At 38.0% G+C, this 13270-nt stretch overlaps 1 protein-coding gene across 2 annotated transcripts in view; it reads left to right on the top strand.

Annotated features, from left to right (window-relative positions):
* Positions 1 to 13270, top strand: part of LOC129359819 (kinase non-catalytic C-lobe domain-containing protein 1) — a 35898-nt gene that overhangs the window by 11346 nt on the left and 11282 nt on the right. For both annotated transcript variants that reach the window (XM_055029724.1, XM_055029725.1), the window contains exons 7-21: positions 54 to 665; positions 783 to 897; positions 1454 to 1525; positions 1631 to 1692; positions 1797 to 1955; positions 2504 to 2581; positions 2710 to 2791; positions 3785 to 3980; positions 4132 to 4802; positions 5774 to 5912; positions 7364 to 7623; positions 9149 to 9504; positions 11814 to 11910; positions 11999 to 12096; positions 12906 to 13090. In XM_055029724.1, the coding sequence (XP_054885699.1) occupies positions 54 to 665; positions 783 to 897; positions 1454 to 1525; positions 1631 to 1692; positions 1797 to 1955; positions 2504 to 2581; positions 2710 to 2791; positions 3785 to 3980; positions 4132 to 4802; positions 5774 to 5912; positions 7364 to 7623; positions 9149 to 9504; positions 11814 to 11910; positions 11999 to 12096; positions 12906 to 13090 (3182 nt within the window). The remainder of the gene's footprint in view (positions 1 to 53; positions 666 to 782; positions 898 to 1453; positions 1526 to 1630; positions 1693 to 1796; positions 1956 to 2503; positions 2582 to 2709; positions 2792 to 3784; positions 3981 to 4131; positions 4803 to 5773; positions 5913 to 7363; positions 7624 to 9148; positions 9505 to 11813; positions 11911 to 11998; positions 12097 to 12905; positions 13091 to 13270) is intronic.

Below are 13270 nucleotides of genomic sequence, written 5' to 3'. Positions count from 1 at the left end.
GGAAACTACTATTTATTTCAACTGAAATGAATGATAATGCTCTCCTTCTGCAGGTGTGTGGGGCCTGGGATTCCTCTCTATGGGCCGAGGATATGGAAAGCGGTGAGGCAGATGGCATGAATCTGACAGATGAGATGGATTGTCGGTCTTACAACAGCTCCCCAGTGAAGAGGAGATCCCAGCAGAAGTTCAGAGGAGCAAAGGGAGCCCTTAATCGCTCCTGCTCGGTGCCGGACTCCAACAATCCCCCGTGTGTCTCCACTCCACCTCACGGAGATATCAGTATTCCTGTTTCTGACCTCACAGAAATAGGAGCTGATGAACATCTAGACTCAAAGTCTATGTGGAGTACCAGACTGGAGAGACTAAACCGGGGGAAGTCCTGTGAGTCCTACCCTCACTGTAGAGCTCAGGATCAGGAAAAGGCATCACAAGGAACAGATCATGTAGACTCTTGCATCGAAGAAATAAATATTCAAGACTGTGTCCAACCCATGTCAAGGGGATGTATCCAGGACTTGGTCACCTCCTGTGCCTCCTGTCGAGAACTGGAGATGGCACAAAACTCTTTAGAGAATGAGAGCACGACAAAACCCAACATTTCCCTTTCTTATAACTACATGACCAAAAGTATGCTGTGCCTGAACGAAGAATCTCAGGATGAGGTTAGTCTTACATGACACAAACGCTAATCCTTCTGTTAATTAGACCTGCCAAACAAACAGGTTGAACTCCTCAGTTACTAAGTCGTGACTTTTTGTTTGTTCTCGTTTCCTGTCCAGTGGATCTCTCTCAGGGAGCTGCTGACTCATTGTGGACGGAGGCTTACGGTTAATGAGCTGTGGGCTTTGTGTTACACCTGCTTGTCTTCACTGCAAACTTACTCTGACTTTCCAGGTGATTATGTCTTAAAATTCCAGCTCTTTCAATGACAAGAATTATGCTCCAATTCCATTCTGCTAATGGAATTATCGGCTAATTATCGGCTTGTGTCTGTCCCTATCAAATAAACTTAAATTACAATACATTTTTCAAAACACTTCTAGTTTAACGTTGAGCACCATTATAGTCATTATGTTGTAAAGCTAGTGTTCATAAACCACACAAGCATAGTAAACTGTACCAGTTTACCAAATCAACCTTTGGTTGTATTTATATTTGCAAGATTGATAGACTTAAACTTATTTTACTGTTGTTGCACAAAGACATGACAGTGAAATAGCCAATAAAATGTCGTTTGGCCATACAGAGAAAAAAACCCCAAAAAAACAGTAAAATAACAAGTGTGCCTATACATAGATTTTCAGTAATATATTTCTAAATACAGGGAACTTGGCGTTTTCAGACAGTCTTGTGTTGAAACAAGATTGTCTGATTAATTCTGTCTCAAATAGGAATGGTAGTTCATTTACAAAAGGAGAATGATTGGTTCTTGTTCTCTCTGTGTCATTAGCTTATTTATGCCTGGACACAGTGTATGTGAACTGCAAGGGAGAAGTGATTTTTCTCAAACCTAAAACCATCGGTAGGTGTGATATTGTCAACTACTCGACGGCTCTTATTTTTTTCACTTGTAAATGTCTGGAGTTTGTTCAGATGAATTGTTTGTCTTCATGTGTCTTTTTCACAGAATCACACGATGGTTTTTTTCTTGCACCTGAGTATCAGGAACACGGTATTGTAACTGAGAAGGTCTGTCTGTCAAAGCTAGTTTTACCTTCTTATACAATTAACTGGTTATTAGCTACAGCTAAAGATTTTTATTCTATATTTATGCATCACTTGTGTGTTCTCAGGTCTGTGTGTATGGGGTTGCTGCTATCCTTTGGGCGTCAGCCAAGTTCAGCTTGTCACCAAATCAGAAGCTGGCGATGCCTCGTAAAATGAAGAGACTTCTCCTGGAGATGGCTAAGAGGACTCCCATGGAGAGGCCAACCATCGTCATGGCAAAAAAGGTTTCACTTGGAATAATGAGTTTGTCTGCTGCCTGAAAAGCAAAATAATGTTTTATATGACACTGTGATACAATGTTTCAGGAGATTATTCTTACATTTATCTTATTCTGCTTTGATTTAACTTTCAGCTGGATAATTTAACCTTTAAAAGTCCTTGGAAATAAATGTAAATGGAGCATTTTTTAAAGTTATGTTTCATTTTATTAGTTGACCTGAGTGACAAGGAAACAATAATAGTAATCCACGATTTTCTGTTTTTTTGGATAATACATATGATGTGAAAGAGGTCCATTTCTGGTTGCCAGTCTTCAAAATAAGAAATACAAAAGAATAGAGATGTTATATAAGGCAGGTGTGTAAAAATCCCTGATAAATGAGTGAAATTAAATAACTGTTCTTCCTACGGTGCTCTCATTCAGTCTTACATTAAAAACTCTGACAAAAAAGTCATTTTATTTTGTGTTGGGTTCAAATCCATCTTAGTTATATGGACTGCAGTGGAGCATATATTTTTAATCCTCTATAGTTTTTTTGATTTTTTTTTTCAGAGCTGCATCTGTAATCTTTCTCGTCAGGGGATTAGCGCTGAGACTGTCTGGGGAAACCTCATCAGCAGAGTTCACCCGGTAAGCTTTTCTGCAACGTTGCAGGTTTATGTGTTAATTTCCTAGGATTATATGAACCTCAGAGTCAGGGTTGTCTGTTTTGTATCATTAAGTTTGTTGTCATGAACGGTGATGTCTTTTTTTTCCAGCCAGCTTCAGAAGGGCACAATACTGAAGAACTGAGTGAAAGTAAAAATCAGAGCTCTACTGATGAACCCCGACCCAACAGTGGTATGACGGTCCTATTTAAGTACGAATGACCCTCATGCAATATACAGAACTTTGCATTAAAATGCAACAAACTTTTACAGTGTCTTGCAAAGTTGTTCCTGCCACTGGATTTTTTTTTTCACATCATTTTAGAATGCGACAAATTTGAACATTCTTATTTTGTGTCACAAATTTGTATTTAGCCTCCTTTATTCTGATACCCCTAAATATAATCTGGTGTATTCAGTGCCTTCAGAAGTCTGTTGGTTGTAAATTGGATATCCATGTGTGTACTTAAATCTCAGCACAGATTCATCTTATTAGGAGAAGGCCTCAGAAGTTTGCCAGAGAATCTTAATGAACAAACAGCATCACAAAGTGACTCAGCAAAAAGACAGCCTCAAAAGACCTAAACCCAATTGAGAAACTGTGTTTATGTTAGCAGTTGTTGTCTTACTGACTTTAAATTTGTTTGCAAAGAAGAGTGGACATAAAATTTCTCTTCTAGCTATGCAAAGTAGGTACCACAAGAGGCTGTAACTGTAATTGCAGAACAAAGTGATTCTACACAACATTCACTCAGGGAGCTAAATTCAAGAGTGTGCCACACAATTTGGATTTGTGAAAAAAAATATTTTGTGTGTGTTTATGCGCTAGTTTGTGTAAGTCTATCACATAAACTCCAAACAAAAAACGCAACAAAGTTGTCCTACGGTAATAAAATCTAAATATATTTGGGTATAAATAAAACTTATTGCAAGGCACTGTACTGCAATAAGTTCATTCTTGTTAGCAAAGTCAGCACAGTTCACAGAAATGGCTGTGCAGACATTTCTGTGTGTAGTTTGTAGTTTCCTTTTGACTGAGTGTTATCACTAGAAACAAGATCATGACCATTACCACGGCAGCAGATCACCCAAAACATTTTAAAAGTGTTATTTGTACATAAGCAGTGTGCATTGCATGAGACAATATCACTGATATTGTATCTGGGATTGTTGTAACCATGTGTAGGCTTTGTGCCCATGGCCACTGAGAGCCGACTGGCTCCTGTGCCTGGCCCTGTTCCCCACAGCTATCCTGTCAGCATGGAACTCCAGCTCCCAGAAGCCTTCACTTCCACCGCCACACACTTCACCCCAATCATCCTGACCAGTGAAGGGGAAACAGAGGAGGAGGAGAACCAACATCTGGGAACTGTCACTGTAAGGTACGAAATCAAAAATACATTGTAATGTATTTTGTAATGTAATGATAAACTACTTAAATGTGGTGCAAATTTAACTTTATACTTTGTTGAAAAGAAAGAAGACAAACAACATGGTAACATTTAAAACTTACCTGGATTGTTTCTTTAACAGGACAGCAGACAGACTGACAAAGAACAGTGTTCATGCTGCAGAAAGCTGCCTAGATGCCCCTCTTTCTAAAGCCAATCTACTTTCAGAAGAGCTGACTGAGTTTCACACAGTCATGAGCACTTCTTCCAAAACGTCCAGCACATTACCCGAGGACACTCCTTCAGCTCTCTCTGATGTTTCCCTCCTTGAAGTCTCCCTTCCCAGTCTCTCTTCCCCCTTATCCACTAATCTCAACAGCTGTGGGATTTTCAACAATTACCTCTTTTGGCAGAACCCCTTGACAGGACATCTGTCCTTGGTGCCCGTCAAAGTCAGTGCTCCTGACTCTCTACTCGGGTTGGACATAAACCCGTCTTTGGTCCCTCAGTCTTTGCTAGGCCTGATAACAGGTCAGGAGACCAACGGGGGCCTGTTTTTTGACTCTGTGAGTGTTGCTTTGAGGCCTGGGACTCAGAATCTATTTTATTTAAATGGTAGCCCGACAATGTCAGACAGCTCTGAGGATCGTGCTTCACATCAAACGTACTGTGGAAAAACAGAAACCAAAACAGAAGGTGAGAAGAGCTCTGTCTCCAGAGGTCAGCCTGCCCGGCAGGACGTGATCGACCTGCTCAAAGGACACTTTTCAATTAAGGAGCATTTAGACAATGGCCGTCAAGACATCATGATGGGTAAGTGCAACACAATCCTTCTACATTGGAAGAAAATTGGCTCAATATATTTGTGTATTATTGCTTCGTTAATAACTCATAAGATTAAAACGGTATTTTTTTCTTTGCACTGGTAAACTTCATCAACTTGAGAGTCTCGCTGCATTTCCATTGACTATATAACTGTACAATTTGACATTTTGAAAATAAATTTTCTTGATGGAAATACTCCAATTTTTAAAAAATAACTAATCTGTTGAGATCAAGTTTTGGTGCTAGAATGAGGGTGTTTTTTGTTTGTTTGTTTTTTTACCTTATCGACTTTAATTTATCTTACAAAACTAAAATGGAAGCACAAGTGACATGATCAACAACTGGATGTTGCCACAGGCGCAATCCACAAACAAGATGACGACAGGAAGTAGTTAAAGGATGTTTTTAGTAACTTTTCTCAAGATAAATTTGTTCAAGTGTGATTTAAACTGAAATAGAAAACCCCTATTACAAATTTTCTTTTTTCTTTTTTTAACATTAATGGAATACTTGCACACATTGGCAATGGAAATTTGTTTAGAGAAGTTCTTGTCCTGTCATTAGCGACCATGTTGATGATTTACCTCATTGTTTTTCTTGGACCATTTTAGATAGATGCTGAACCCTGAACCCTACAAGACCTGCAGCTTTAGTACTTGAATCATTGAGCCTTCACAATTTGACTTTAACTTAAAATCCTTATACTTTTGATGCTTGAGGACAAAATGTGCACCTTTCATAAATATATCCCATCCACAAACATCTGACCAGGAAACATAGTGTTATGCCTGTTTGGTGCATACCAGCAGTTCTCCAAGGAAAAACACAACCCATTGTTTTTTATCATCTGTATGTTCCTTTAATCTCCATCACCATTTGCTCTAAACTTAAAGGAACTTCTTATTGAACTTTTTGGAGAATTTTTGTGTGAAAATAAAATATTTTTTGCATTTTCCCAGGGGAATACCTTTTCTGTTTGAAGGGACTTCGGTACCAGCAGTTTGCCAGAATAGTGAAGGAGAGATTCTGTGACCTGCACTGGGACGATGACTTACTGGGTGTGTTGCATTGCCTGGTGAACTACAGCTGTTCAACACTGTGAGCAGGTCTTTTTTTATTCTCTGAATACAGTTATTTATTGTGTAAATGGATATTCATATGACCAAGTTCTAAATATTTTGTAAATATGAATCTGGAAAACTGACATACATTTGTATTAAGGCCCTTTTACTCTTGTACCCCTAAATAAAATGTACTTGTAACTTAATCTGAAATAGAGCTGAGAATTCAAACAAAATTTACCTCTGACCAAAATAAACACTAACAACCATGTTATAAGCCCAAAAAGACTAGATAAGTTTCTAGATAAGTAAAATTTTGTGTTCAATCAGGTTGTTTATGTATGATATCAAATTTGTTTGATGATTGGAAATATTTAACTGTGAAAACAAAAGCAAACAGAGGAAATTTGTAAGGGGAAAATACTTTTACCCGACACTCCAGATCTAGAAAATAACACCATGAACCTGTGTTATCTAACTATTAGCCTGTAAGCTGCTGCCACAAGTCAGCAACAGTGTTTCAAGGCAATTTCAGGCTTGCTGAATGTGCTGTATAATCTAAACAATGTAGAAACAGGTAATAATATGGTTCACAGTCTCTGATGTGGCTTTGAGGAATCTTAATTTACTCATTTGATAATTTGTGTAATACTAACGTAGGATCTTTTATGATCGCTGAGTGTGTAACTAGAGATGATATCAGAAGAGCGAATCAATCGATTAGAAGCAGCTAATAAAAAGACCATAGCACCCCCATTTTTCCCTCGATTCACTATCACACCCTGTATGCCTGGATTGTGTATGAGTTTTATCACCTCCGCTTCCAGTCCAATGCTTTCCATCATGCCAGCAGAAAATGCACAAAGATAATGAATTAAATCTTCTCATTATGGAGATATAACGTTATACCCAGCATTTAAAAGAGGTTTTCACACAGAATGCAATTAATACAAGAACTAAAGTCAGCAGATTAAATTGTCTCTATGGCAACAGCATGGTGTTTTGTGACATGGAGCAATTTTCCGGTCCACACTGGAGACATACATAAACTACTGCTTGCCTTGTCACTAATATGCTTAGAGGGGCCATTGGTGGAGCTTAAGTGTGTGAATGCAAACAAACATGACATGCAAAAGACAAGCAGAGAGATTAGCCTCTCAGTTCCTCTGACTGCTTTTCATCCAGTGTTGCCATGATCTTGTGCTACGAGACTCTGTTAGGACGACACAACGGCTTTGGAGGGAGATGAACAAGCTTTCTGAGCCAATCAGAGGAGAGCTATATCTATGTATTATTCTGTCCATATAAAACTTTTTTGATAAGCTTGAGCAGTCATAGAGAGATTTATTGATTTGTTGTTTCAGATCAGTATTGCACTGATTAACTGATTATCATTATTATTTCAGTGATTAATGTTATTTAATTACCTCATTTCCAACAACGTTGAGTGCACCGTGTGTTTTGTGTCCCCTGAATCGCCCCATGCAGAGATCATAATGAGCAGTCTCCATCTAAGGCTGTGAAGAGGGCAGCCGTCACTCCACCCTTCACCGCCGCTGCCTGCAGAGGGAAGACACACGTTTGCCTGCACAGATGTCTCGATCTGAATGGAAACATTCATGCTTCTCGTACCATTGATGTTGGGATATGGAAGGGAAGCGAGGCAACATCTTGCTGTGGGGAAGATGAGTCGGTGCTTGAGGGTGCTGAAATAAGATTGGAGAAAAACCGGTTTTGGATAGGTCAAGGTAGGAAACTCAGCTGTGCACACTTATTGAACTGTGTTTAATCGGAACAGGTTTCTGACTGACTGTTTAATTTTGGATGTATTTGTGAAGATATGTAATTTGCAAATGTGTTACTGACATATTGTAATATATATTTACTTGGAAAATGGACATATGTTGTTGTCTTATCTGCTGGTTTCTGAATCTGAATGCGTCCAGCAGCGTAAATGTTGGCAGTAGTTTCACCTTTTGCAATAAGTTTTATATTCATATTGGAATATAAAACTGATGGGTCAGACTAGAGATTGCTCTAATATGTCAGTGTTTTCTCAAATGAGAGTGTTTTGCAGTCGTCAACATTTGATTTTTCTGTCTGTTCCTGACAGCGAAAAGTTTAAGAAGAGTTTTGTTCCCTAAAATGCCAGTTCCATGTGGATGCAGGGCACAAACAATTAATTTTATTTAGAAAAATAAACTGACAATTTAAAATGTGCAGCCTAATCTTTAAAATGATAAACAATGGTAGTACTCAACTTACTACAGAAAACCTAACGCTTAAGCAAGTTTCAAGGGTGACAATAATTAGGTATTGTGAGAATTTCAGCAACACTTGAAGTACAAAGAAACCGCCTATATTAAAAGACCAAGGTTTGTCATGTGTCTTTTATCAGGGTAAACAAAAAATAAACTTTTAAATGAAAAGTATGTTGAACACAAAATAATTAAAACAGTCACACTTCATTCTTTAAAGTGATTTCAATATATGATATGTTTAAAGAGCCGCAGGTTTGATGTATTCACTGATTTTCTGAATTCATGTTCGTTTTGCTACCTGCCTGTGCAGATCATTTATAAAACTATGCCAGATAAATTACAGAAAATATTCTTAAAATAATTTGGTGCTGTGACTTCTTTGAGTGCCTTGATGATAAAACTAAGCTTCCTATAGTTTAACAAAAGTCCTGAAACATGTTTCACTTTGACACATTCATGTTTTTTGTCTTGAGGGTTTTGAGGTTTTATTTGTACAAAAGAATCAATACTGCTTTTAGATTTGAAACCCTTCTGTGATGTGTTGGGAAATGTTTCTTTTTAAATTGACTGACTGACAATATCAAGCTGTTCTTCAGCTTTCCGCACATTCATAAGAGTCCAAACCGTTCCAGAATGTTTTTTTTTTTTTTTTTCTGGAACTCATTCCTCACCAGTCACATTAAGCAGCAACTCTGCTGTAGTTTCTTTCCTGTTAAAACATGCCAGACAATCTTGGCTACGAACAAACTCTATAAAAGGTATGTGGAACAAAAACGTTAGTGATAGGGCTCGAGGTTGAATTGCCTGAAAAGTAATTTTTGTAAACAGTAGGTGCATTGTGCAGCCATGACAGGGTTAGCAACAAATACCCCCAGCACCACTCTGGGGTATCTCTCTGTGTGGTTGTTGCACAAATCCAGTCAGTCTTGTTGCTTTCCATGTGATTCTGACCCCCTCTTCCCTTCTCCCATCTCTCTTTCTCTGCTGTTTTTTTTTCTGTTTACCATTTGAGGTGTGAAGGCAAACAGTTCAGAGTCTGGGGTTATGGAGGCAGGAGGTCATTCAGCAGGTGGCAGCGATGAAAGCCCCTCTGAAGCTGAGTTTGTGTCAGGGAGAGAGGAAGATCTGATGGGAGCCCATGATGAGCAGATGAGTCCTGACCACTCGGAGGACATGGAGGACAGCGACTCTCTGGTGTCAGAGCGGCTCTTTTCGCCCGCATCCACGACAGGCTGCACAGGCCTCAGCTTCAGCCCAGCCTGGGCCATGGCTCTCTTCGGAGAAGATTGTTTTAGTCAGGAGGTGATTGAGTATGCATTGAATCTGGGAAAGCACACAGGATCGCCAAGCCTGGAAGTGAAAGTGCAGGTGGGTAAATGCTGCTGGCCATGAGTCATCTCTGACCTTCTCTCAGTCTGTCTGAGCAAACAGCAGACTGCATCATTTATTTATTAAGCATACTAACTTGATGAAATGTTTTATAAAGCAGGATTGAATATGTTGCATTTTGCATTGGCAGGAATGCATATGTAATGACATCAGGGCTGTCAATGTTTTAAAATGTTAAAGCTGACCTATTAGACCTATTATACCTCTTTGAACAGGCAAGGATAAGTCTATGAATAATAAAAAATTGTTCATGAAATTTTTTTGCTGAAAATAATTTTTAGATAATGATATTTTAGTGTGCTCAGTTCTGCCTATTTTGAGCTCCTTTCAGAATGATTTGTTTTAGGGCCTCTTGTCACTTTAAATGCAACTAAGCTGCTGCTGGCCACGCCCCCAACTGGATATTCACACTCACATGTGAGAATGTCTGCAAACAGTTTTCCATATATATTTGATGTAAAATGCTTTTGTCTTCCTTCATGCTGAAATGTGCCGTGGAAGAAAACGTGGACATGAAGCTCTAGCTTCATGCTTTTATTTTATGTCCAAAATAAAAGCAGTGTGATAATGAATGAAAATCCAACAAACTAGATCATAAAAAAATAGACATATAGTTATATTCAGAGTTTGATTTGACAACTTTGCCACACAGCATGGTATACCAAGTACTGAGCTCCAATATTCCAATATTACAGGACTTACACGTTTTAAAAATAACTAAGATGTCCTTAACGTATTTCCCTTATGCCTTCATGTTGAATTATCCCTTAAATTAACAGCCAAATTATGGATTCAAATGTGAGATGTTTACATAAACAACACAACTCAAATTATTATATGTTTACATCAACATGCTCTGAAAAATTAAATATTAAATTGGGAATATATAACAAATAATTTACAGTTCAAAGAATGAACTAACTAAAAATACATCAATTAATAACTGCCAGAATTAGTAATAAATATTTATGTTATCATAAGTTGCAGCTAATTTGAAGATATTTTAACGCAACTACTGAGATATTGCATAGATTTATGTATTGGCACAATATTCCCCATAAATTTCAACTGCTTTCTGTATTAGTTAATTAGAGGTGAACTTTGAATTTCAGGTAGCTGCAAAGGCTTATTGTGTTGATAAAAGGCAACAAATCTTGGGCATTTTTGTTGTTTCCAAGTATTTGTCACTTTGTCTCCACCCTATTCCAGAACTACCAAGTTTTTGTAATCTAATTATTAATTGTTCAATGTTTTCTACCCCAGAAACTTTCCCCCTTGTGCCAATTCAAACCCAGCAGGGAGAGGTTTTACCACTTCTCCTTTTCTCCTTCTGACATTTAGGGTTAATGGAAATAAGACCTTCCAACCTCGAACATAATTGTTATTTTTAAAGATTAACACTTCCTGTACATTTCTTATCACCTCTTTGACACTTAAAGGACGTCACTTTTCATTTAAATCCACCTGGGGTATGAATAACTTTGGGATTAACTTTACATCTCCTTCAGATGTTTCTCAGTTTGCCAAGACCGTGTTTGGTTCTGATTTTATATTTGTCTTACATAAAGTGGTTTTATGTACATATTTCATGCATTGTTCTTTGAAACATTACTTGATACTGCAGCACAACCTATCTTTTCATGACTGTAGCAAATGATGTGTAACTGCCTAACCACATTACCAAAACAAATAAAACACTCGACAACGAAGTTCCAGATGGGTTTTATGCTTCAAATTGGCTGCAGCTTGTAGTTCCAGTGCTGTCTGAATGTGCTTTCACTTTGCTCTACATATTGAAGTTCCATTCAGTCCGTTCACCCGATCAGGTTATTTTATCAAATGCGGGTATTATTTTTCTATTCCCAAAGAAAAATAGGTCACAGTCAGGCTTTAGGGTAAATAGAATGGTAATGTGAGGGACTTGAAGATAATTGGCACAATATCCTCCTCTAACTGGATCTGAATATTAATGTGTTGAGCTTAGCCCTTGGCAGAGGAAGTTATTATCATTTGCAAAAGAATATTAATGAATACCCTTTGTGTTTTCCCACGTTGATGGAACTACTGCTCTTGCAGACAGTTTGTGTCGGAGCTGATAGTACACCTTAATAGCCGTCCGCTACCGCTACTCCTCGCTTGTTGCACTTCAAAAGAGCCGTTGCCACGGTGAGCAGAAAGTGGGGAAAAAATGCTGCCATGTACACAATGGAAAACAGCCGACGGCCTCTTGCAGTGGAAGGCATGTGGTTGTGTCATTCCTGTGACTCTCTGTGTATTCCTTTGAACAGGAAGTGCAGCAGCAGCTGATAATTGAGACGAGGAATCTGAAGAAAACTAGAAATTTCTATCAAAAGCTGAAGAATCAACATGAGAGAAAAAACAAAGGTCTGTGTGCTCCGTTGTTATAAATTATGAAGATGTCTTCTGTTGTTTCCAATATGAATATAAATGTTTCTATGCATGAATCCTGAAGGTCCTGAAAGCAAACTGATGCTCTCAAAACTCAAGTCACAGCTCGAAGAACTCAGATCCAAGGTGGCCTTTTTGGATTGTGTGAAGAAATATCTTGAGGTATTAGTCAATACTAACATTTTTTATTTTCTTTGTTTTTCCTAATTTGTGTATTTATTTCGTATCTGCACAAGATTTCATCTAGATGTCTTACTTTATGTAATAAACACAAAATCACCTTTCAATGCGATCAACACTACCACACTCTATAATGGATTTTTTAAACTTTTATGTGGTATAATCGTCTTAATTTTCTGACACATTTGCTCATCTTGGCATTCTAAGTGCTTGGAGTGGCTTGTATGGGAAGGTGGCCATTTTTTTATTCTGATTAATTCAGCTAATAACTAATTTGACATCTTGAACAGACAAAATAAACAGTTACCAAGTAAAAGCTACTTGTTCTCTTCTCATTCTGTAGCACATTCCGTTTTTAAAAGTACTCACATTCAGAAGCTTGATAACAGTTTTCAATTTTGTTGATGAAATTTTGTCTTTTGACAGCCACAAAAATGAATATATTTTATGCCACAATAATGCACTGTTGTCTACAACAGTAAAGTGGAGATAATCTTTTGCTTATTATGTTTGCTTATTATTCACAAAATGTCTTAAACTCAGATTGGATGGTAAACATCTGTGAAAATATTCCATGGGTCGAAAACGATGCATCGTTTACCTTCTGCACCACAATTATTCTTTGAGTTGATTTGTCTTATATTAGAATACTTTACACTTGGTTTTGTAATGTAAAAAAACTTGAAAGTCTCTTTGCATGTGAATACTTCTTTCAAAATAGGAAACAGTGTGACAGCAGCTTACTATGCTGTTTTTGAAATGGTTCATGAATATTTGTTTCATGCCTGCAGGTTCTCAGCGTTGATCAATGGGGTCTGGAAGTTTCTTTACTGTCCTCTCTGGCTGTCTGTGGATGCCAGTCCATGAACCTTCAGTCCACTGAGGACCCCACTGTCCTGAGCTTTGGTAGCTCTAAAGGGAAGAGGACTCTGCAGGCTGGCTCTCCACTGGGACTCATGGCTTACCTTTATGCCAGGTACTGAAACCTGAAATCTAAAAACATTTATTCACAAAAAGTGTTTGATGAAGAACTCCAGATTTTCTATCATTTTAGAGGTAGTTTGGACAAAAATACGATATTTTACCACTGTTTTGCACAAATATAGTTTGCATGAACACATCCAGTGTCGTGACAGCAATGAGTGACACAGAGGGA

Source organism: Poeciliopsis prolifica, unplaced genomic scaffold, assembly GCF_027474105.1.
Source record: "Poeciliopsis prolifica strain line A6 unplaced genomic scaffold, Auburn_PproV2 SCAFFOLD005, whole genome shotgun sequence".
Taxonomy (NCBI): Eukaryota; Metazoa; Chordata; class Actinopteri; order Cyprinodontiformes; family Poeciliidae; genus Poeciliopsis; species Poeciliopsis prolifica.
Note: the sequence above shows the minus strand (reverse complement) of the source record. Positions and strands in the feature narration are given on the sequence as shown.